The 26,543-nt window shown below is 43.1% G+C and overlaps 1 protein-coding gene across 5 annotated transcripts in view; it reads right to left on the bottom strand.

Moving 5' to 3' along the window:
* Positions 1 to 7,204: 7,204 nt before the first annotated feature.
* The window catches only part of KIF13A (kinesin family member 13A), a 205,435-nt gene continuing 186,096 nt past the window's right edge, over positions 7,205 to 26,543 (bottom strand). For 3 of the 5 annotated variants that reach the window (XM_034762382.1, XM_034762383.1, XM_034762381.1), the window contains 4 exons: positions 26,229 to 26,380; positions 25,557 to 25,661; positions 9,577 to 10,693; positions 7,205 to 8,483 (listed from right to left, as the gene is read on the bottom strand). In XM_034762382.1, the coding sequence (XP_034618273.1) occupies positions 8,197 to 8,483; positions 9,577 to 10,693; positions 25,557 to 25,661; positions 26,229 to 26,380 (1,661 nt within the window). In that variant the 3' untranslated portion in view covers positions 7,205 to 8,196. The remainder of the gene's footprint in view (positions 8,484 to 9,576; positions 10,694 to 25,556; positions 25,662 to 26,228; positions 26,381 to 26,543) is intronic. The other 2 variants (XM_034762385.1, XM_034762384.1) reach the window with 1 other exon arrangement.

The following is a 26,543-nucleotide window of genomic DNA, read 5'->3' on the forward strand; positions in this document are numbered from 1 at the left end:
CTTGCAATGCTGTGGTGTCCGCGCTGTCACTCACCAGAAAAGTGCGCGAACTGATTGCCTGCCGGCGCTTTCAGGGAGGGAGGGCGGGAGTGACAGTTGGATGATGACAGTTACCCAAAACCACCCTCGACACATTTTTTCCCCAGCAGGCATTGGGGGCTCGACCCAGAATTCCAATGGTCAGCGGGGACTGCGGGAACTGTGGGATAGCTGCCCACAGTGCATCGCTTCCAATGTCGACGCTTGCCCTGTTAGTGTGGACTCTCACAGTCGAATTACTGTCCTTAGTGTGGATACACACGTTCGATTTTGTAATATCGATTCCACATATTCGATTTAAGTAAAATCAAACTACTCTCGTAGTGTAGACATACCCTAAGTGGAAGAGATGGCCTAGGCTGCCCTAGGAGCAAGGTCCCCCCACTGAGCGCTCAGCTGAAATCACTATAAGCTGGGTGGAACCTCAAGAGACATGCAAACAAACATGGGTGTGGCATCATACTTTCTATTTAAGCAAGAGATACCACACACTACAAACTGGAGGCCAATGTTAAGTGCATTGTCACTTGTTCATTCTGAAGCTGAACACTGGTTCCAAACAAGACCAGCAAATGCTCACTATCTTTCTGCAAGAAACTCAACTGACTGGCTAGAAGCATATGGTGCAACAGTGAAAGACTCAACAGTTGAAAAAATGAAGACCTCTCTCACCACATTAAAAAAATTTGCATACATGGCTGATGAATGCACTGATGCAAATGAACAAGTATTAAGTCATTGTGTACATCATCTTGGTGTCAGTGGTAGGCCAGTAGATGCATTTCTAGACGTTCAAGTTATAGAAGACCGATCGGCTCCATCTGTGACAACCCACATCTTAGAAGAGTTAAATGCTTGTCAATTGGACCCCACGCAGATGGCTGCTTGTGGAGCTGCAAACTTCTCTGGAAGACATGGTGGAGTACAAGCTTTGCTCAGAGAAAAGTGTAACCCTAATCTCTCCTATACACACTGCAGAGGCCATCTACTCCAACTAGTATTAGTACAAGCTGCAGACTCTTCAAAAGACATTAAAAAAGCTATAAATTTAATGTCTTCATTATATTCTTTTTTCAGCAAGAGTCCAAAAAGACTGAATATCTTGGAAAATACTGAAGATAAACTGGGACTGAAGTTCAAATTAGTCCAATCTGGGAAAACCCTCTGGCTTTCTCATAAGCGATCCTTGGCTGTTGTCTTAAAATTACTCCAGCCATCATTACTAACTTTGGAAAGTATCTACCATGATGGGATAGATCTAAGTAGTAAGGCTGGTGGATTACTTTTGCTACTACATTCAGAAGAGACTATTGCCATTCTCTCTCTTGTAAGTCTACTGTTGAAACCACTTGGGTCATTAAACAATGCCATCCAGACATCTCCTACAACAGTAGTAGATCTTTGTCCAGCAATAGAAGCTACATTTGGATCAGAGAGCTATCCATTGGAAAAAGTACTGGAAGAAGCAAAGACTTCAGTCCAGGAGTTGACTAATGAAGGCATTTATACTGAATCCTTAAATGAAGAAGACAAGAAGCATTTAAGACAACTGAAAAAGTACACAGACTTTATTCTTAAAAATCTACAACAGCAACTTCTAGATTCTACTCAGCCTCTACGTAGCTTTTACAGATCCCCGTCCTATAAAACACTGACAGTTGAGTGAAGTGAGCCACTACCAGCAATGGGGCTGCCATTTGCTCAGGACAAAATAGAAAATTTGAACAGAGTGGAATATCATATGACGAATGAATGAAGATTTGACTTCAACTTCTTTTTTTATCATCACTAGTGGCCTGACCCGATCTTTATGCTATGTTTCCTGGGATGAAAGAAATAGGAATTAATCTCTTGCTACTCCCAGTCATAACAGCTACAGTTGAGTGTTCTTTTTCATCATTGAATAGAATTCAATGTGTTCTGAAAGAAGTCGCCTTCTGCCTGATCATGTGAATGAACTAATGAGCATATCAATTGAAGGAATGGAAGTACCGGACACACGAGAAGTCACCGAAGATGAATGCATTGCATTCAAGAAGTTCATTAACAGAGTTGTGCAAAATTATAACAAGAAACCAAGAAGGATGTAGATGTCATGCTTCATAGAATGCTTGAGTAGCCAACTTTAATTTGTGTGATTTCAAAACATGAGTTAAATCTAATAAAATGGTCATGAGACTTTTCCGTTTTTACTATGGTGCCCTACAGCCCACCTTCACCTTCACAGTCTCACCTCTCATCGGCCCTGACCCGGCCCCGCTGTAAATTCAAACACCCCCCCTAATTTCAATTTATGGCGAAAACACTGCTTCCACCAGCAACTTGCTCCATGAAGCAACGCAGGTGCCTGCAGCCCCGCCAGTGCTGGGGGGTTATGTGGGTTAGCCTGGCCAGGAGGCGATATTAATTTCTTCTACGCTGTGGTGCTACAAGCTGAAACAGACACTTACGGGTATTTCTGATGGGTACAGGGCCCATGTTATAAGCCAGGGGTGGCCAACCTGTGGCTCCAGAGCCGCATGTGGCTCTTCAGAAGTTAATATGCATCTCCTTATACAGGCACCGACTCCAGGGCTGGAGCTACAGGCGCCAACTTTCCAATGTGCCAGGGGGTACTCACTGCTCAACCCCTGGCTCTGCCTCCACTCTACCCCTTACCGCCCCCTCCCCTGAGCTTGCTGTGCCCTCACTCCTCCCCCTCCCACCACAGCTGATGGGAAGGGAAGGGGAGGTGCTGATTAGCAGGGCTGCTGGTGGGTGAGAGGCGCTGGGAGCTGATGGGGGACTGCTGACGTATTACTGTGGCTCTTTGACAATGTACATTGGTAAATTCTGGCTCCTTCTCAGGCTCAGGTTAGCCACCCGTTATAGGCTAAATTTCCCTTCGGTTCTTAAGCTCTCAGATCTGAACTGAATCAGATTTTAGCCTTTGAGGGTGATACCAGGGCCCTAAGGCCTACATGGTACTGGCTTTCTTTTTACACTTTTCCCACACCAACTGGCTATGGCACAGTCCCTTCTCCCTTACTGCTCTATCCTTTCTTCACTGTCTCTTCAAATATTGCTGTTGCCCATTTTGGCTTCTTTCCCTTTTCCATCTTCTGATGCTTTCTTCTCATTGCTGAGTACTAGTGTGCAACACAGAATTAACTCAGCCCTTAGCACTCTACCTCCCATTTATCTGAAAACTCCACACACACTGTTGAAATCAACAGCAGAGGGAAGGCACACAGCCAAGGAGAGACCGACAAAGACATTTTCAAGGACCCTGCAATACTGATTCACTTAGTTAAATGGCCAAGACCTTATTGCACACCTGCAGTTAGTGGCTTTCAAATGACCAGAAACATCAAAAACTGGAGAGGACAGAAGTAGAAATTTTAAGTAGAGAAAACTGCCTGAATCAAAACTTTCCATTCAAATGGCTTTGAACTTTAGGAAATTTCAGGCTTGAACTACACAGCTTCAATCCATTTCCAGTATTACTCTTCTAAAATATAGGTACTGAAGTATACAAAGAGATTAAAAGCAGACAGCCAGATCAAAAACCACAGGAGAGGCTAGAGCAGGAAAACTCCATAAAGGAGTCACTTGTGGTTCCCCCCACATTATTTAGTTCAGCTCCCAGATCCTGTGAAACTGCAAGAGACAAGGGTCATTGCTAACTCACTGTTTCAGAATGAGCTTGCATAGTTCTTACAACATCACCTAAGCTCTGATGTTATATCACTCCCAGTGCACCGAATATTTAAAACATACCAAGAAAGTATATTTCCAGTATGTAGCAATTACATGCTTGGCTATACATTTCAGAAGTGCCAGTTCTATGTGCATCCATTGTCAAGGTTATTCAGCTGTTGAGTGAAAAATCTGTTTATTGGTGCATTTGCAAGTGTTGGGTCTTATTTTTAAAAGAAAACTAAATTTATAATGTTCAATCTCAATATGTGGGTTATTTTTACTTGTCATTGGTAATTTATCTTTTGTCTTTGATAGTGACCTTGGAGCTAGGCTTGGAAGGCTTAGATTTTTATCAGTTGTTGATTTCACTGTACACACGCACACAAATCAATGAAAAATATTTCCATCAAGGATAATCACATTTTACAGGTCGGTACAGTAAGAAAAATGTTGCTTGCAAACTTTTGAATCCCACCTTAAAGTGTATAAAATATGTTGTAACGCTGCTGTTAGTGGAGCTGGAGCAGAGGCACCATTTAAGTTGGGTGAAGAGGGCTGGGGGGAACCACCCCCTCCTGCTGGCCTGTGTGCTTTATCATGTGTTAATTTTAAGAATAGGGAGGCACCAGTGTGAGGACACTGCCAGGGCAGGTGTAGGAGCCTCCCCCATAATTTTGAACAACAGTAAACATTTAAATTGATAAAAATTGAAAAAAATGCTTAAAAATAAGCATCAATATTATCCAAAGTTATTAAAAAAATCAAATTCTGCCAAGTCTACTTAACGACAATGAAGTTTTCTGTTGGTGAATATTTATATCATAGGGAACAGAATAAAGAGTTAAATTATGACGAATTAAATTCAGTAAAGACAAGTGCAAAGTACTACACTTAGGAAGGACAGATCAAATGCCCAATTCAAAATGAAGGATAACTGGCTAGACAGTAATATTGCAGAAAAAAAAATTGGTCCTGTCTCAGTGTGAAGGGTTGGGTGAGATGGACTAGATTATCTCTTTAGCCCCTTCCAACCTTACATTTCTATGAGTATTTGTACTTTGTTAGATAAAACATAGGTGATACCACATGAAGCAAAGCATCTAGAATGACTCACCTCTATATACCGTAAGGCCTAGTGTACACACACAATTTAGTTTGACATAGGTATAGCAGTCAAGGGGTGTGAAACCCACACCCGAGTGCCATAGCTATACCAATCTTACCCCTGGTGTAGGGGCAGCTAGGTTGACAGACGAATGCTTCTGTTGACCTAGCTACTGTCGGTTGGGGAGATGGTGTTCCTGCAGTGACAGAAAACCCCCTTTCATTGCTATAGGCTTTGTCTACACTACAGGTTTATGGTAGCATAGCTATAATGCTGAACCTATGCCACTATGGCCCCCACAGCATAGACTTGGCCTAACAAAGCTACCCTGTTTATAAACTGAAAAAGCCATAAACACAATAGCATCCTATGAAGTCTTTAGAAAATGCACAGGTTGAACAACAACAACGCACACATTAAATCCAAAGATCAAGATAAGGCCCTTTATGATCTAATTAAATATTAGAAGGATCTTGAATAAGGTTAAAACTATTATCTGGATTAGCCAGCTCATTGAGGTGAGTTTGGTCTGCCCTGTATTGTACAGTATTATTTGTGTTTTTTTATGCACATGATCCTTGTGGCAAGGATTCTGTTGTGTGTTTGGGACACATTATTATGAAGTGCTGCAGAAGATGGTGGTACTATACAAAAATTTTAAGGAAGAACTCTTAATGGTTAGGAAACATATTTAGAGTTCTGTTACAGGATCTGAATAAAAGAGTGTAGGTAGTTTGTGTTAAGAATTTGTAGTTGATAAAAAGTTTCTTCTGAAATCTCTGGTGTTCATCAGCTAGATATTAAGCCTCAAAGCATCTGAGTGTTTAGATATCATTCTAACTTTACAGATGGGGAAAATGAGGCATGGAAAGGTTCAGTGATTTGTCTACAGACATGCATAAGCAATATTTAGGAATAAAATATGAGGCCCGACTTTTACTTCCCTGATCTGACCACTGGATAACACTTCTCTCCACTTAACCTATTTTGGTAAAGGACATATTAATGTGAGGTGTAACAAGATCCAAGGGCTATAAGTTGAAGCTAGACAATTCAAACTGGAAATAAGGCATAAAAAAAAAATTAACAGTGAGGATAGTTAACCACTGGAACAATCTCCACATGTCGTGGTAGATTCTCCATCACTACCAATTTTTAAATCAAGATTTAAATTTAAAAAAAAAAATGCTCTTGTTCAAAATTAATTTTGGCATGTTCTGGGGCCTGTGTTATACAGGGGGTCAGACTAGATTATGAGAACAGTCCCTTCTGGCCTTGGGGTCTATGAAACATACAGACTTAGCAGAAGCACAGGAGTTTTAGTCAGTACAGAGACCACGATGGTATAAATAGTTCTTGAATGGATGTATAGCATTCAGATAGGGTTGACTGGTTTGTTATTTTTGTGCAATATCTTTACAGGCTGCATATTAACACAAGCAAACCTATCCCCAAAATATCTGAAGTAAATGCACATTTTGTATTCATGAAGGCCTAGAATAAATACAAGAGTGCGTGTTTAAACACCATCGTAAACCAAAATAACATTGTATTTTTACCATAAGATAATGTCCATGTTAGTCTTCGAATGATCCCAAATATTTGTTTGGGGCAAATACTGTAGCTTTTTAGAATAAAAAAAAAAAGTTTTGTTAACTTATATTCTTAATTTAGATTTAAAACATTGTTTTGATATAAACAATTGGATATGTTCTAAGATCACTTATTATCCTTGATAAAATACTTTTCCACAAAGGAATTCTTCAGTTACAATCCTCATGATAATTTCTTCCACTGTTACAGCTTGATCAGTTCTGGGTGAACAGCGATACTGTGAACTGTTGCTCTATGAATGTTCTTTTCCAAAAAGCAAATCATACATTTGGGCACAGTCAGATTCATTGTATTCTGTCATCACTGAACCCTATATTACATGAGCCAGTCAATGGTATCAGTGATTAATACTGTCCACTCTTCCACTCCTAAGAGGTATAGTCTCTTTTTAGCATGTATATCTATCAAGAGATGCATACAGTATATCCCACTGGAGCACCAAAGTATGAACTAGCAAACTTGTTAAACCTAGTTTTTGATAATGAATCCTCAAATACAGTATTGAAGTCAAATACAAGCAAAACAATCTTTTTTAAAATCTGAAATAAACAGTCTGTATTCTAGAACACAAAATATCTGTACCAATTAAATACAGTATGGCAGAAATAGAATATAAATTACAGTTCTTTACAGTAAATAGTAAAACACTAGAGTCAGCTTAATATACACAAAATCAAAGAAATAACAGCAGCTTTTCAGTAAGGTCCCAGGTATCTCACTCATTCACTTGGCTAAGAAATAAAGAAAAACAGGTACAGCAGGCCATTCATTTCACTCATTTTTACCACTTGTTACTTTACAAATATCCAGGACATTGTACAGGCATCTACAATATCTACATGTGGAACAGCTTTCTCAAGAACTCACAAGCACTGTAGATAAATCACTCCATCATTTCCATTATTAAAATAGACTTTAAAGATTACAATTATTTTAGAATGTTCCATTTTAGCTTGATCATAACCAGCAAATAACAGTGCAAGGTTTGCAGTCGTGATCCATTACTGCTGCTTTGTTTCCCCATTTGCCTAAAAGCCATTTTTAAAGGAAATGTTGTCCTCACTTCCTTGCAGTAATACTGTTTCTGCAATCAAACTGCCTGGCTTGGGTTAGCATATGAAATTCCAAACATACAGGCTCGGCATTGATAGTATTTTCAATACAATGCCAAATCACCACAGTGGCAGGCCTCTAGGAAGACAAAAATATATATATATGAAGCAGTCAGATATTTCAGTGTACTTAAACACAGGACATAAGGCAGCATGGTGCCCAGTGACTAAAAGAAACATGGCACCAAGCTAATAGTTAAAACAAATGTTTACAATAAAAACAAGATATAAACAGCAAATGTGTCAGTCTAATACAAGTTCTTTGGTAATTAAGAACAGCATAGTGTAGCTTTTTCAAATATGGTTTTACATCCTTTTTCCCCAAAATAAAATATTTTCTTTTTTTTTTGTTTAAAATACATCTCCCAAGTTGCTGTATAACAAATAGTCCAGTACCTCATAAGTATCTACAAAACAGCTTTAACTGTGTTTTAGTGTGCAGCCATATCTGCCTATTGGCAGACTAACTATAGATACACATTAATATATATATAATATATATATATTTATAAAAAATTAGAGAATTAAGTCCATGACTCTACAGAATGCACATTCAGTATGGACAGATGAACTGTACAACGACTTTTAAAATCCATAAAGTTTTCTACACTTTGATGTGTGTAGCAAGTGCAAAAATACTACGGCTTATTTAATCCAAGACTTCCTGTTCTCTTGTTTCCTAGAAAAAGCAGAAGCCGCTGCATCTCCTGATTGACAGAGGGGTGCTTCTCCTGCTTTAGAAGAGCATGATGACCCCTGAAGTACAGAACTTTTTCGCTTCTCTAAACTTGAGGATGCCTGAGATTGTGAAGTGCTACTGCATCTCTTTGTTGAAGCTGGTGCTTTACTGAGGCGCCCGGGACGAACAAACAAACCATGTCGTGGCTTGCAGTGGAAGTACTCTCTACCTTTTACCGTTCCATCATGTTTCCCTTAAATGAAAATAAATATATGGCATTAATTTTCAATACTTAGCCATCATGTGCAGTTACAGTATGTATATGTGGTGATTATCCTGAAAATACTCTGCGTACTCAAGCTTAAAGCTCTTAGTGGTGAGAGCAAAAGTATGCAACACATGAGTGGTGAAGCATTCTGAGCAATGACAACTCCCCACACTAACTCTTAGGTACCATTTATTCCCTTTACAAAAACAAATATTTCAACATCAGACTTGAATATTTAAAAAATCAAAATTCAGTTTGTTGTTCAAAAAGGTTCCAACACCAGTCCAAAACCTGGCTTTTTAATTTTTCTAAAAACCCACTAACTTCAAAAGTCTGTACGTGATTTCTATAAAAAGCTTTTGCACTCAAATAGCATTGGTTCCCTTTCTGCTCCAATGTTTATATTAAAATGAAAGTTGTACTGATAAAATCAAGGTAAAGAAGAGTTTTAAAATAGTACTTTAAACACTTCTCCTTACGATTTTTCTCATGAAAAGTGATCTCTGGCAAAGATAACAGACAGCAGCAGAAACAAACATTTGAACTCTTCAGCTGCTGGTTCCGATAGTCAATTGGCAACACAAGGTTGTTTCAAATGCTGACAGTTTTAAAAGGTTTAAGTTACCTTAACTTCGCCCAACTACAAAAACATGGGAACAAAGGAGAACCAATGGCAGCTTGTATGACCTGAAGTATGAAAATACTCTGCATAAAGCAAGTAGAACATAGTTCTTTGTTTCAAACAACCGTGAAAACAAAAACATTTAAAAATTAGCGCTTCAAAAAAAAAAAAACCTGTAAACTTAAACAGTAATATACAACACTAAGAAAGGTAAGTATATAAAAAAGCCCCGCTTCCTGACTGGTTTGGTATTTCCCAACACTATAGTTACTCCTGGGGTAATTCTGCACCACTTCAGAATTCATGTCCCCACCCAGAAAATACATTCTGCCAGAGAGGCACTGCAACTATACCTTTTGCCCAACAGAGGCTGCTGTGGCACCAGAACACTGTAACCTTACATTATGTCACAGGATTGTATTTATAACCCACAGTACCTTATTTGTGGTTACTTACCCAACTGAACACTTAGTTCAACTCCAACCCAGATTCCAGCTGAAAAATCCACTGGTCCAATATATCTCACTGTGCCTGTCTTATTACTTCCTACACATACTTGTTCTCCCACTGTCACCCAGCTAGGCAACGTGTGGGCTTGGTCTGCAGAAGCACCATCTTCAGAGTCAGAAACATCTAAATGGTTCTTTGTAATAAAATCATTGAGGGAAGAATCAGGATATGTCTGACAGTATGAAGTCTCTTTTACTAATACAGAAAACAGAGGGTTTTCAATGGCATTTGACAGCTGGTAACCCACAGCCACAGATTCCAGCTGGCCTAAGCGAATGCCCTCTTTGTAAGTGTTTTGTGATAAATCTGAGGCACTGTCCACCCCAGCAGTTGGTATTTCTTTCCTTCCATTAGAGGAACCAGTGGAACATAACTTTGGATCTACTGACTGGTCAAAGTCCTTTCCATCTTCAACACCCATGAATTCTGTAAATGAATGATCTTCGAGAACATCTGAAGTGTGCTCAATTGTTGCTTCCCGGGATGAAAACTCAATTTTGTCTCGCATGTTTTTGCTAGTTGAGGAATCTAAACCTGAACAAGAGCCAGCTCTATGTAACATCTCAGAGTTTTTGTCAGTGGTATTTAGGGATGGTGGAATCTCTTTTGCTAAGGCACTGTTTTCTTTGAGTGGTGGTACGTGTATCTTATCTTTAGCTAAGCCCCTTTCTGGAAATTCCTTGTTCAAAGATCTCAAATCATATGCAAGACATGGTCCTGAATGATCACTGGAGTCCAAATCCTTCATCTGATTGGCTAGCTGGTCTGTGCTATCACTACAGGGAACAAGCATGTCAGACAGTGTAGCATTAGAGGCACTGTGCGAAAAGTAGCCACTAGTAATACTGCTAGTGGTGGGGCTGCGAGATACCTCTTTCTCAAGGACACGAGAATTCATGAAGTCTGTTTTAGTGGAAAACCATTCTCTGTTCTCCAGACTAGCATTGTAAACACTGAAGTCAGCAAACTCCTCAGGTATATAAGGCCGAAAATTATGAAAACCCTGTGAGCTTATCAGTTTCTTATTAATGGCCTCCAACTCACTGTCCTCTTCATCAGAGTCCTGCAAAAATTAGACATAGTTACATAGGGGGTTAGCTCTTTATGAAACATTTTCTAGATTAAAGTTTCAAAAAAATTCTCTTAGTTAATTTAAGTACTATCCCACAACTTATATTGTGCGATATTCCAAATTAATTTGTCTCCTAAATATCAAAAAAGAGTGAAGAGAAATAATTTTATATCCTTTAAACAAAGACTGAGTCACCTCTGAACAGCAATTAATGCCTGAGTAACTAAAAGAGAAAAAGAAGCCACTGAAAGTGCTGCCCTATCAATATTTTCTAAGCTGCTCATTTTAATGAAATTCATAAAGTGTCCAAAATATTTTTACCTCTGAATTTATATGTAAATAGACCAAACAAGTGTCACTTAATGAGTCGTGTTCTGAGTCACTTACTGAGTACAAAATAGGTTTTTGTCAAATCCCATTCCTGGAAACCATATAATATGTTGCAGTTCTTTTCATGACATAGACCAATTATGAATGCATTCCTTTTAGAGAGTAATCTTTTTATGGTAACTTCATCACATAAGATATATTTTTAAAGTTTTTATAAGACTTTTCTACATGGCGAGTTAGTGCGCAGCAACCCAGGACATGAATGCAAAGTACACCAGCTTGTCTTGTACTAAGTTGCTACATGAACACAGTATGAGTCCTATAGTGCAGCTTAATGTGCTTTCTCAGACTCTTTTAGAACCCCCTTTCCTGCACCTCCCACCATATAAAAATGCTTACATGCTCAAAATATAAAAGTAAACTCTTAGACGGGAGAAAATTCAGAAAATCTCAAAGTACTTTGGTTTTGGAATTATGGAAATATCTTAAATATTTTACTATTTCTGCTTTTGAAATTCTTTTAAACTCAGTCATAAATCTTCATCACACAAAGAAAAAAGGCAAATCAACATACATTTTTTCACTGTTTTAGTTGTTGTACTATATTTTTCTTAAGTGCCAATGCATACGTTTTGTGCAAGTGGTATTTGATAGAGAAAAGCCTGGGTCAGTTACCAAGAAACACAGGACTTCAGTTTAAATTTTAGAAATACAGTTTTAAAAAAATAACACATTTGTTTCAGCACGTAACACTAACTTATCTACTGTAATAGTCATGGTCTAGCACTGCAGAACATAAGCAACACCCCTCATGGTGTATAGCATTCATTTCTCTAACTAGAATACTGACATTTTAAAGAGCCATATTGTAAAATACAAGAGTGCTCATTATGCAAAGATATCTAACAATGTTCCTACAGTACTACTTCTACTACACTAGGTGCATTTTAAAATATTTAAATATTTTAAAATGGCACCCTCTACCCACATAATTTGTCATCCTTACACAACTGACTTCCTCAATTATAACATAGTTAAGGTATACAAAAAGAGGCCTGAAATGATTCTCTGATCCAGCCAAACACTTAAGCACATGCTCCTAAGATGTTCTAATTTATGGCAGGGCTACAAGAGTGACCTGTGACTGGCTCCCTGATTTCCCATCCCTTGCCTCAATCAGATTCAATACAGGAGAGAATCTGGGCCAAAATGTTTGCTTTTTTAATTATTTTATGTTTATTGATTGGATTTTTTCACTATAGTTATCACCATAGCATCTGAATGTCTGAAACATTAATGACTTCATCCTCATGAGTGAGGCAGGGATGTATTATAAAACCCATTTTAAAAATAGGGAAAATGAGGCAGTAGACTAGAGCAATTTGCCCCAGGTAATATAAGATGCCTGTGGTAGAGCTAGGAAGATAACCCAGGTCTTCCTAGTCCCACTCAGATGCCTTGACCAAAATAGACCATCCGACCTTTCCTTCAGTTTTCACTTGAGTGTTTAATGTTTTCTTTTTTAAATTCGGCTCTCTGAGAGCTCAGAAAATTTTTTTAAAACACGATTTATTTTAAGTATTTATACTGTGCCCATCACTGTAGTATCTAAGCACTAAATGTAGTACAAGTCGTACTAGTACTGATGCCACTTATAGCCTGTTTGAAATAAATTTTTAAATAAAGCTATGAAACTTTAGAAAAAGCATACAGAGCAACCAGTTTGTTCATTTTGTTAATTTCAGAAAGAAGCAATTCTCTAAAATGTCCTCTAAGGCACCTATTTAGAAGGCCACACTTGTGTATATTTGATTAAGTGGTCTCTCTCAACCACAAGAGAGTTTTCATAGCGAGTTTTTAGAAACTTCCTACATAGTTTGATCCTTAATAATGATGAACATTATTCACCATGATCCTTTTTTGTAGCTCGACTCTCCTTAACAGTTTAGCCTGTCACCTGTGTAGTGCTCAACAAATATAGAAAACCAACTGTATGAATAATTCAAATAATGTTATTACTAATGGAGAACTGGATCCCGGGTTGAATAAATTCTGCAAGTCATACTAAACTTTCACTAATGGGGAAAAATGTTTGAATGCTTTAAGGCAGGTGGTCCTACTGGTTTGGGTATGCCTGAGCTGAGTATAAAAGCTAAGCAGATTTCAGCTCTGTTAGTATTTGGTCAGGTGATTATTTGTTGTTTCTTTGTAACAGCATTAGCTACTCTTAACGATTTCATATGTATACATTTCAATGAGGATTTTATTTTAAATATTTTACTTATTGATGTTTGGTCTGGCGGCTGGTGGCAGTGTTACACAGTGTCACGTGAGAGATGTGGGACTGATTTCTGCTCCTATAATCTTGTTCTTCGGGGTGAAATCCTGACCCTACCAAAGTCAATAGCAAAATCCTTATTGACTTCAATGAGACCAGGATTTCACTCCATGCCTTAAATAGACAAAACTACAAAAAGCCACTCTACTTCCATGGGTTGAGAAGTTGTCATCTCTTATAATCTAAGCAAAATTAGGCCTGGCCACAATTGGATAATACCCCTCCCATGAACATGCATAGTGTGTAAAACATGTCTGTTTTGTGCATCACAGATTATCTGATATTTTATCTCCTATGAAACTTTTTTCAGTAGCTCTGCTTACATTCCCCCGCTACACTTTTTATTTAATATATTTTCCTGTTAATGTTCTTTCCTTTAGAAGAAATTTATTAGGAACTTCAGAACTAAAATTCTAACAGCATCTTTTACTCAGCTTCCTTACACTTATGTGTAATGTTCTTTCCTTACATGATCACACATTATGCTGTATAGACAGTATTGAAAAATGTTACATGTGTACATTTAAGAGTGGAAGAAAGTGCAGATATTACAAATCATTATATACAGTTCAATTTATTTTTAGTCTTATTAGAGAAGTACCGTATTTTCCAGCGTATAAGGCGACTGGGCGTATAAGACGACCCCCAACTTTTCCAGTTAAAATATAGAGTTTGGGATATACTCGCCGTATAAGACTACCCCTCTTCCAACGCACACCAAAAAAAAATTAAAAAAAACATCAGATTTGATTTCAATATGGTAATTTTAATTCAAATGCTTATGACATGCAGGTACTTAGCAGGAAAACTGTCACTTATAAACATAAGGCTGTTTGTCATCAAACATGTAAACATAAAACAGTGCATGTGGATTAAACTTTTCCTAATTCACTCTAAAGCTGAAAGGAAGGATAAAACAATAAACCCATGGGAGCTGCCATGCTGTTTGTTTTCTAAGCTGTCAACCAAACTGGAACTGATGATGATAGGAGGAACATAACAAACAAGAGAGAGAGAGCAAGTGCCGGGCAAGTCCCTGGCGAGTTAGCAACGCCCATCATAACTGCAAGCTACGGTATTTTTACAGGTTTTGCTGGCGTGACAGTTTCCCTTTAAAAGCCTTCAAAATCCTCCTGTTCGTCATCTGATATCATAAGTACATCAATGACATCTTGTGATACATTTGTAAGGCAGTCATCGTATGGATCGAATTCCGTATCAGATGGTGTGGTCTCAGCTTCGGCTTCCTCTTCATCTTGCCACAAGTAGTCGTCCTCCATACCATCTAATGAATTTGATATGCCACACTTCTTGAAAGACTTGATTACTGTTTCTGCATCAATATCATTCCAGGCTTTTATGACAAACTTGCACAAAACATCCAACTGTGGAGCACGCATGTTTCCTCCTTTTGTGAATGACTTTTCGCCGCTAACCATCCATTCATTCCACTGTTCTTGAATGCGATCTTTAAATGGCTTGTTTAGGCACACATCCAGTGGCTGTACCAACGATGTCAATCCTGCAGGAATAACTGCCGCATCTGTGTTTAGTCTTGCAAGCATTTGCTTGGTGCTGGGAGTTAAATGAGCCCTGAACATATCCCACGCCAGTAGACTACATTTTTGAATAAGTCCACCTGGTCGCCTGCTCCATACATTATCAAGCCATAGCTTTACCCCTTCTTCATCCATCCAGCCTTTTTCATTCACATGTACAAAACAACCAACAGGGAACTTGAATTTCTGCATTGTTTTTCTTTTAAAAATAATCATTGGTCTCAGTTTGGCGCCATCAGCTGTGCATCCTAGTACCACTGTAAAACTGGACTTCTCATGTCCTGTTGTTTTAATTAAAATTGTTTTTTCACCTTTTTGATGGACAGTTTTATTTCCAACCATATCAAAATTCATTGGAGTTTCATCCATATTTCCAATACTACTTAACGCATAGCCATGTTTAGTGCGCTGTTGTATTACGTATCGATGGAAACTATTTACTTTGCTATCAAGATCTGCAGGTAATTTTGGGGCAATTTTCATCTTTTGCCTCAGTACCATATTATGCCTTCCCATGAATCTAGTACACCAGGATACAGTGGCCTTAAATCTGTTGATGTGATCTGGGTTAGATTTGGCCCACTGAAGTGCAAACAAATATATTTTATTTCGTGTCACTACATAACCATTTTCGCGATGCTCATTCACCATGTCTGCTACATGTTTTTCGAGTTCTGGCCAATGTGGAGTGCCTCTTCTTAATGCACACTTACCCCTTGGCATACTCTTTAATGCTTTTTCATTTGCTTTCCAGTCCCGAACCATCTTTTCTGTTACTCCATATTGTCTTGCAGCAGCGCAGTTATTATATTCCATGGCAAAGTTTACAACTTTAAGTTTTAAACTGGCTTCATATTTCTTTCTTCTTGCTGGTGGAGCCATGATGGGGTTTTGACTGTTGGACATTTGTATACTGTACTGTATGTACTGGTGCTATACTGTATGAACAGGTACAGATACTGGTGCTGTACTGTATGTGGTACCCAGTATACAACAACCAGCCAATCACGGCAAGCGATGTACCTTACCGGCGATTGGCTGGTTGTTGTATACAAAGCCTGCTTGGATTGGTCAGCTCTCCCTGCCTGCCCAGCCCTCCCTGTCTCCAAGACTATCAGAGCGGTAGCGCAAACACGCCTCTTTCACCCGTCTGGCCCGCCCTTGTATCCTATTACCTCCTTCTCTGCCTCTCAGATCTCGCACATGCGCGCCTGCGCTGCTTCACTGCAGTCCTCAGGAGCGAGATCTGAGAGGCAGAGAAGGAGGTACGGTAATAGGATACAAGGGCGAGCCAGACGGGTGAAAGAGGTGTGTTTTTCTGGGCACAGCGCCGCTCTCTCTCTTTTTTCCATACCCCGGGCGTCCCAGACGCCTGCAGCTTGCTCCGCCCTTCACTTACACCTTCCCGGTGAGGCGCCCCCTCACCTCGTCATCGGGCGGGGATGCGGCCGCGGCCGTTTTTGAGCTCCCCCCACCATATGCGGCGACCGCAGATTCTCCAGTCCGGCTCGGAAGTTTCAGCACCCGCCCTATAAGACGACACCCGGCGTATAAGACGACCCCCGACTTTTGAGAAGATTTTCCTGGGTTAAAAAGTAGTCTTATACGCCAGAAAATACAGTACTTTAAGAGCATAAAATATTTCTCCTTCATACTTTATGAGCATCTATGGTTATAGAAAAGACAGTTACCTTTTCCATAACTGGTATTCTTTGAGATGTGTTACTCATTTTCATTGCACAATAGGTGTGCATGTTCGCCACGTGCACTGGTGCCAGAAGTTTTTCCCCTAGCAGCACCCATGGGGGAGCGCCCCTAATGAACCCTGGAGTGGTGCCTCTATGGCGTGGTATAAGGGGTGCTGCTGCACACTCCCCCCACCCTCAGTTTCTTCTTGCCAGACAACTCCGACAGAGGGGAAGGAAGACGGGATGTGGAATGGACATGAGCAACACACCTCGAAGAACACCAGTTACAGAAAAGATAACTATCTTTTCTTCTTCGAGTGACTGCTCATGTGCATTCCACAATAGGTGATTCCAAGCTATATCTGTCGGAGATGGGTAGGAGTTCACAGACTCTCGGGACGGAGCCGTACCCTGCCGCACTTGGCGTCTTCCCTGTTTCGGGAGATGCTCGCATAATGCGAGGTGAACATGTGAACAGAAGACCATGTGGTAGCCCTGCAAATGTCCTGAATGGGGATATGGGCTAAAAAGGCAGCTGATGAGGCTTGCATCCTAGTCGAGTGTGCCCTCACAATTGATGGTGGGGAGATTCCCGCCAGATCATAACAGGTACGGATACACGAGGTGATCCACTTGGAGAGCTGCTGAGTGGAGATCGGCCGACCCCTCATGCATTCAGCCGAGGCGATGAACAGCTGCGAAGACTTCCTGAATGGCTTAGTCCACTCCAGGTAAAAGGCCAGAGCCCGTCTCACATCCAGCATGTGGAGGCGGCGCTCCTCACTGGACGTATTGGGCTTGGGGCAGAGGACCAGCAGGAAGATGTCCTGACCCATTTGGTAGGCGGAGACCACTTTAGGGAGGAATGAAGGGTGTGGGCGGAGCTGGACCTTATCCTTATGGAACACCAGGCTCGGAGGTCAGGGCCCTGAGTTCTGAGACCCGCCTCGCTGACGTGACTGCCACCAGGAAGGCTACCTTCCACGAGAGGTGCAATCAGGAGCGTGTAGCTAGCGGCTCAAAAGGGGGACCTGTCAACTGGGCCAGCACCAAGTTTAGGTCCTACTGCGGGACTGGGGGCCTAACATACGGGAAGAGATGATCCAATCCCTTAAGGAATCGGCCAGTCATGGCATGGGAGAATACCATGTGCCCCTGCACTGGCGGGTGGAAGGCCGAGATGGCTGCCAAGTGCACCTTGACGGACAAGGGCGCTGGGCCCTGGGCCCTAAGGTGAAGAAGGTAGTCTAAAATGAGTTGGATTGGAGCAGCCACGGGCAAAACGGCCCGCTCAGCGGCCCACTGGGAAAATCGAGACCACTTCGCCAAGTAGGCTTGGCGCGTGGAGGGTTGCCTGCTTTCCAAGAGGACGCACTGAACCTCTGCTGAGTAAGTCCTTTCCTCCCGGCCTAACCATTGTTGCCTGGGCCACACCAGGGCAATCAGGAGGACCCAGGCCCTGTCCATTTTTATCTTCTCCAAGACCTTGCCAATCAGCGGGATCAGGTGAAAGGCATAGAGAAGCTGGCCTGACCAGGATAGGAGGAAGGCACTGGAGATGGCACCTACTCCCAATCCCCATCTCCCTGGAGCAGAAACGGGGACACTGGTGGTTCTGCTGAGTTGCGAACAGGTCCTCTGGGGGAATTCCCCACTTTTGGAAAATCCTGTGCACCACCTCTGGGTGTAGGGACTACTCATGCTGAGAAGAGAAGTCTCGGCTCAGGCGATCTGCCCGTGAGTTCTGGGCACCCAGTAAGTGGTGGGCCTGTAGGCAAATGTCGTGGGCTATACAGAAGTCCCACAGCCCGAGGGCTTCCTGGCAGAGGGCAGAGGAGTGGGCCCTGCCTTGCCTGTTGATGTAAAACATAGAGGCCGTGTTGTCTGTGAGAATCCTGCCCAGTCTGCCCTCCAGGTGCGAGCGGAAGGCCACACATGCCAGTTGGACCGCCCTGAGTTCCTTGACATTTATATATAGGGCAAGGTCCTGTGCAGACCACAGATCTTTGGTCTGAACATTCCCCACATGAGCTTCCTGCCCCAGGTCCAATGCGTCAGTCACCAGCTCCACCGATGGGGGCTTGCCTCTGAACGGGACCCCATGGAGCATGTTCCCTGGGGAGGACTACCATTGTAGGGAGGCGATCACCGGCTCGGGCACAGTGAAGATTTTGTCCATCCTGTCTCTGGACTGGGAGAACACTGAGGCCAGCCAGAGCTGGAGGGGCCACATCCTGAGTCTGGTGTGGGGAACCACATATGTGCATGCCGACATGTGACCCAGGAGCTGGAGGCACGCTCTGGTTGTGGTCACGGGGAACCTTGTGACTGTCGATGAGCCCTTTCAGGGTCCTGAATCTGTATGGTGGGAGGGAGGCCCTGGCTGATGTCACATCCAGAACTGCCCCAATAAACTCTATGTGCTGCACCGGGACTAACGTGGACTTGGTGTCACTTACCAACAGGCCCAGAGTGGCGCACGTGGACAGGAGGAGCGCCATGTGATTCCGCTGCTGTGACCGGGAGCTGCCCTTGACCAGCCAGTCGTCCAGAGAGGGGCAGATCTGAACCCCATGATGTTTGAAGTAGGCCGCCACCACAGACATGCACTTTGTGAATACCCTGGGAGCAGTGGACAGGCCAAACGGGAGGACCAAAAATTGGTAGTGCTCCTACTCCACCATGAAATGGAAGAAGCGCCTGTGTCCCTCGAATATATGAATGTGGAAGTACGTGTCCTGCAGATCGAGGGCGGCGTACCAGTCCCCGGGTCCTCGAGGGGATGATGGAGGCCAGAGAGACCATGTGGAACTTGAGCTTTACCATGTACTGGTTCAGGCCTTGCAGGTCCAGGATGGGCCTGAGCCCCCCCCCCCCCCTTTGGCCTTTGGGATAAGGAAATAGTGGGAGTAGTACCCTTTGCATTTAAACTCCGCTGGCACCACTTCCACCGCTCCTAAGCCAAGGAGCCGCCCCACCTCCTGCTCGAGCAGAGCCTTTAAGAGGGGTCCGCCAGGGATGGAGACGGAGAGTGGTTGGGCGGGGTAGAAGTTAACCGGATGGTGTAGCCCTCGGAGACAGTGTTGAGGACTCAACAGTCCAAAGTCAGACGCGACTACTCCAGGATAAAAGCACAAAACTGGTTGGAGAAGGGAAACTTTATTGCGGGTGGATCCCTGGTATGAACTGGTAAGTCGCCCCCGGGCATCCCGTCAAAACTGACATTTCCCTGCCTGTTTGCCCTTGAAGAACCCAAGCTGGGGGGCAGACCGAGGCTGCCTCTGCGGGCGTTTCTTATAGTCCCGTGACTTTTTATAAGGGGGCTCGTATTTAGAGTGGGTGGCCTGGATTGGAGCCTGCTGAGGCTTAAACTTGACCCTGGCCAGAGCCAGAATGTAGAGACCAAGTGTCTTAAGCGTTGTGCGGGAATCCTTCAGGCCGTGCAATTTCACATCCGTCTGTTTCGCAAACAGGGCCTTGCCATTGAACGGAAGGTCCTGCAAGGAGTTCTCCGCCTCACTGGACAGCCCAGGCAGCAGGAGCCACAACACCCTCCTCATGGACACAGTGGAGGTCATAGACCTTGCAGCCGTATCTGCAGATCAGATGCTGCCTGCAGGGTTGCCCTGGCATCTGCTGTACCCTCCTCCATCAGAGCTTTGAACTCCTTGTCACGCTCCTGGAGGGAGTCCTCAAATTTGGGCAGAGAGCCTCACAAATTGAATTCATACCGACCCAGGTGGGCCTGATGGTTCGCCACCTGTAACTGAAAACCTGAAGATAAATAAACCTCTCCCCCAAATAAGTCCAGCCTCCTTGAGTCTATTTTTCGGAGTAGGGACTGGTTGGCCCTGCCTCCCCCTGTGGTTGACCGACTTGACCACCATGGAGTTGGGGGCAGGGTGGGTGTACAGGTATTCATGCCCCTTGGTGGGCACAAAGTACTTCCGTTCCGCTCTTTTAGAGATGGGGGGCAAGGAAGCCGGGGTTTGCCACAAGGCATTTGAAATCTTTGCCACCCCTTCATGGACTGGGAGGGCCACTCTGCCCGGTGCCGAGAGGACGCTGAAGAGGGAGTCTGAGGGTTCCTCCACCTCCTCGGCCTGAAGGTTGAGGCTCGATGCCACCCTTTTCAATAGTTGCTGGTGAGCCTTAGAGTCCTCCTGCGGAACAGGGGAAGGAGGGACCGTAATCGCCTCATCAGGGGAGGATGAGGATGCAGGTGCGGTACTCTGACCAGTACCAGAGGTCCCACCACTTGGTCGCCTTCCGGGCACGAATCCGAAGATGCACGCCCCATTTACTCCTTTCTGAGAGGCTGGGAAAGGGAGGCCGACTGTCTCTCCGAGGCTCCAGCCATCGAACGAGCTCCCACCAGGGGCTGCATCGGGGGCCACGGGGCCCATTGGTACCACGGTGCTGGCCAAAGAGACCAGTGCCACTGCTGTGGCACCAGCGGAGCAGACTGTTCAGATTGACTAGCCTGTCCCATCGACTGACAACTACGAAGGGAGGGACGGGGTGGCGTACAACCTGCCGCTGTCCCTGGACTGGGAGGAGCGGTGGCATCGGGAACAGTGCAGACCATGAGACCTTGATCCCGACATGGAGGAGCGGTACCACCAGTAACAGCTGCTCTGCAATCTGTTCCGGCGGGCAGATCCACGCCGGCGATCGACGCCTGGGACTGTGGGAGCGGTGCTGTGGCAGGGTCCTGGAGTGAGATGAAGAACGGGAATGGCGTTGATGCCCGTATTGCGACGGGCTATGGTAGCCTCTCAGAGATGAGGACCTCCGATGCCGTCTGTCCCAGTCTCGACGGGGCCCGCTCCCCTCGCGAGGTCTACGGTCCCTCGAGGCAGAGCGGTGGCTGGAACCCCTGTCAGTCAGAACAACCTGGTGCGGGTGATGGGGACTGGTGCGGACTGCGCATGGAGCAGTCGCTGAGCGGCGAACAGCATTGGGAACATTCCCTCGACTGCGAACAGTACCGACCAGGCGGCGACTGTGGAGATCCAAGCGGTGGCTTGCCTCTGGACCAGAGAGCCAATGGTGGTGGTGGCCCTGGTACTGGCAGAGACATAACGTCCCGGGCCACTTGTCGGTCCTCTGACGTGGAGGACACCCGGACATCCAGGGAGGCCTGCGCCGAGTGAGCCGGGCTACTACAACCTGAGTCGGAGGTCTGGAGGCTAACAGGGATCAAGAACTGCCCAACGTGGGTCTAGTCTCTCCCCCGGTCTTGCTCCAGTGTCTTGGTGGAGAAGACTTCTTCTTAGCCTATCCCACGGCCAGGGAGCAGTGCCAACTGGTGGAAGGCACCGAAGGGTCGCCGCGCACTGACACCGCGGTACCCGGTGCCGACTCGGAGCGGCGCACCGGAGTTGGGGTCAACTCCGACTCTATCAGAATGGCTTGGAACCAAATGTCCCTTTCCTTCTTGGTCCGAGGCTTGAAAGATCTGCAAATCTTGCAGCGATTGCTGAGATGGGTTTCTCCCAAACAGTGTAAACAGTCCGCATGCATCGACATTGGCCGCCTGCAAGTGTCGCACGACTTAAAGCCCGGGGCAGGGGGCACGCCCCGACCTGGGTGCACTAAACTAACACTAATCTACTAACTATGAATGAACAAGAGTTCAAGAGGAAAGCTGCAGTCAAGCTGGAGCAGAGCAGTTCCAATGTACCTTCACTGGCGGCAAGAAGGAACTGAGGGTGGGGGGAACGCACAGCACCCCTTATACCGTGCCATCGAGGCGCCACTCCAGGGATCGCTCCCCTACGGGTACTGCTAGGGGAAAGACTTCCAGCACCGGTGCACGTGGCGAGCACACACACCTACTGTGGAATGCACATGAACAAACATTTGAAGAAGAAAACAGTTTATAACAGCTGAATAGCACATCACACTGTCTACAATTGTGTGATTATACAGTAAAAGACCCTCCAAATAACGCATACAACCCAAAGGGACAGAGTTAGGGTTAATTTTCAAAACATTAAAGGAAAACACTATTTTCCTAGCAAATATTATATGTTTGCTGATAACATATCTCATTTAATATGAGCTACTGCATAATTTTCTATAGAAAATCTGAATTAGAAACTAGCCTATGTCATCAACAAAATAAGAACCAAAAAGGGAATCCCTGAAAAACATGCTTGGAAAGGAGCATCAGCCAGGTGTCAAGAAAAGCAAAAGAAGCCAGCAGCACCAAAAACAGACTCAAGAGAAATGGTAAGAAGTATGTGGCAGCAGAAATTAAGAAGAAAGAACTGCAAGTAGTTAATAGGGGAGCAGCAATAGCACAGGGATTCAGAGAACGAGAAGTGACAGAACAGTAAAACTGTGATATCTTGCTGATGTGAATACTCTGATTTTAGCAGAGATAAATCCAAGTATCTGAAAGTGCCAAAATTCTTAATTTAGTGGTCACAAGTAGCCCTTAGACTCCCAGCTATTGTGTTACTAATTTCAAACAAGGCACACATTATTTAGTGGTTATGCCGCAGGTGTTTTACATTTAATTTTCACAGCACCAAGTTTATTGCCCACTACGGGTATGAAATCTGCTGGAACAAGATTAGAAATGTTAATTGCAAACAGCTTTGAAATGCCCACACAATATTCAAACATTTAATCTAACCTTATTTCATGCCACTACACACATATATTGCAGCACATACATACAATATATGCCAGTTATCTTATGTTTTAGGTTTAATGCCATATTGCCTTGCTTTTTGAAGGTTTAGGCCAAATCCTTAATGTTAATATTGTCGTTTGTGGTTCAAGGTCTATTTATTTTTCAATGTTATGAAAGGAGCTTAAAAAGACAAAAATCAAAACTATACCCCCCACAGAATGTGAGAATTTCTGAGCCAGAGCAATCAAATGTCACGTAAACAGGTTTAAAAATGTGTAACATTTTACCCTAGTTTAAAAAAAAAAAAAAATCAGCTGTCCATTTTATAAAATACATATTCAGTCTTCATTTAGAATTCTTGTTATTTATATGCAGTCTAATCCTGCAAGATGTTGCTGAGGTGTCATATCTGATGTGGCACTCAACTATTCACAGATCCAGGCCTACAGTGCTATTGGCAGCTTCTTTTAGAACTGTAAACCTGCCTATTTACAAAACCCGGGAGAGGAGGTTGGCCGCTGGAGACTCCTGTGACTGTGGGGCCTGTTTCCGATCCTCTGTCCGTTCACGTATCCGGGCAGAGTTCCTCTGGGCGGCGTCCACTGGCTCCCTTGACGCCTTTGAGGAGCAGTGGGCGCTGTCTGGGGTTCTCTGCTCAGTGTCCCCGTCAGGCTCCCTTCTTTTGACCCTTTGCACTCCTGTCCCTGTTATTTCATTAGTTGTCCCCCGAAATCAGTTGGTTTCCAGTTCAGTCCCCTTAGGTTGGGGGGGGGGGGCGGGTCCTTCAGCAGTGGGTGGGCTTTCACCCACCCGCTTCCCAGAACCCAATAGGTACACCAGCTGAGGACCTGGCCATGTTAATTACATCAGTCTGTGTGTGATGGAGGAATCAGTGTGTTTGTTGTTAGCTGGGAATCTTCATTGTGAGTCAGGTGGAGGGGATCAGATTGGCTGAAGTTTAGTAGAGTGGGTTAACGAGCTATGAAGCCTGCCATAACTCAAACACTGAAATCATCCTGGGAGCCCAGCTTAGCCAAAGGTTTGCTCTAGCTTGTAACATCCACTCCAGCCAGGTTCAGGCACAGCTCTATTTTAGCTTTGAAAGATTTAGCCTAGCCTGGGAGCCCACCCTCAGCACAGACCTCCTGTAGCACTGGGAGTTTTATTTTAGCTCTGGGAAGCTATATTGTTAAGAAGTTGTTAGGAAATTTGTGCAAATTAAGTTATTTCAGTCCCTATCGGACCTTAAATTATACATTTTTCTAATGGACTCCTTGAGTTTTAACCTGCCTCTCTTCCCTTCATGGTATTCAAGTCAATGACCCACAGTTCACAAGTGCTGATTACTGACACACACTATGCTATGGAACTGTAACATGATATAGAATTTAAAAAAAATCAGCTACTCCCACGAACAGCAGCCATTTTTCAAATGTAAACACCAAAAGGCCAAGTCTACTTGAGGCTAAGGGCCTATAAATTTTCATTAAAAAACCCATCCAGACAAGACAAGCCATACTAGAGTTATACAGTAGGAAAGCAAGAGTCTACAGAATAGGAGGAATTTTTGGCAGCACATGCTCTGAGGTCTACAGGACTGTTAAACCTCCGCCTCCCAATAGTTTTCAAGTTTTGAATTTGCATACCAACTTTCAGACTGAAGCATATGCTAACAGCCAAGTCCTACAGCCCTATCTACCATACAAGTAAAAAGGCTGAAACACCTTTCATAGAAGCTGCGCTAGCGGGGGTAGCATTTAAAAATTTAACCAGGCTACTGTAAAATAAACAATTTCCACAATCTAAAAATGGCGAAGACAGGGTTGTCTGTTAATTAAGAGCTGCAATCTTATTTTAGTCACAGCACTTCAACATCAGGCAACTTGAAGCTTTCAAAATGGACCCACCACTAAATGCAAGATAACTTACACCAAATGGGATCACATTCCATTTACTTTGATGTACAAGTCACAAAATCAGAGTACATTAGAAAGATTTCAATATGGTTTGCTAAAAGTACCTTTCATCTATTTCACCATTTGCACACTGCAACCCTTAAAACGGATTTTTCCCCCCCGATAGGTTATACATGAGTGATCAAAGAATCAATTGAATTATTGCAAATTATAGATTATATTCACAAGAAAGCAACAGTACATTATAATAGCCAGTTTAAAAATTAAAAACACCAAATGCACAACACCTTCCCCACACTGCAGCTGTAGCATAATCGCCCGTGAAAGGACCTTAAACCCACCACCAGGCATTATGACAGAAACAGATACAAACTTACAATCTTTTCTTCATGTATGCTATTGTTTTCTACTGGCATGCTGCTGGCATTACTTCCTGAGGGCACAACACAGCCAGCGTTATGTACCTGAGTTGAAGGCATGCTCTGAAAATGTTAAGACACACAACACATCACACGAAGAAGACACTGACAGCTGAATATAGTATTATACCCATGCAAGTTAGAAAGAGACAAGGACATCTTACTAAAGTGAAATACACAGGCAGACCACGTACCGTACCATGGTTCAAGTTAATACAGTTAACAAGAAATTTGTGCAATCTTCTTGTGCAACCACAAAAATGGTGTTTTAGGTTAGAAATAAGGTGTCAGTTATGGATATCCTAAAAACACCACTTTGAAAAAATACTGCCACTGTTTTATACAAGAAAAAATTTTCAAGGGACACTTTTTTTTAATCAAAGAAAAAATGAATATTGTTTTAAAAAAAAGAACTAATACAATCCATACAAAAATACTTACCAAAAAAGTGAGACTGGGCCAATTCCAATGAAAGAGAGCAACCCTTGAAGCACACACCAGACATTACCAACACAGGATCACAAAGTTTTCATGCTATGGATACATGCTACCATTTGCTAGGTAAAATAAATTACTCTTTACTAATAAATAAAGAAAGATTCAGAGTTTTGCTTTACTCAAAAAATTTACCTCTTGGCTAAGCAGAGGTCGAGTTTCGAGAGGGATCTTTCTTTTATGCTCCTCTTTTACAGGCATTAAGGGTTTGAAAAACTTTGGTGGCTGAGGAGAAAATGCTTTAAAAGGGCTGGCCATTAAGACATGTGGATTCTCCGATATACAACCTAAGGGAAGAGCAAAAACATAGTAGTTCAGTTGTGTGTAGTTATTGCACCATCTTAAGTGCAAAGAGAATAATGTATAGTCAGGGAAGGTCAAACAGCGTATTAGGAAAGTTTCTGGTTACAAAAAGGGTGAAACTGTGGCATTTAGCCACTGGCCCAAGAA

The sequence above is a fragment of the Trachemys scripta genome, chromosome 2, assembly GCF_013100865.1.
Source record: "Trachemys scripta elegans isolate TJP31775 chromosome 2, CAS_Tse_1.0, whole genome shotgun sequence".
NCBI classification, from domain to species: domain Eukaryota; kingdom Metazoa; phylum Chordata; order Testudines; family Emydidae; genus Trachemys; species Trachemys scripta.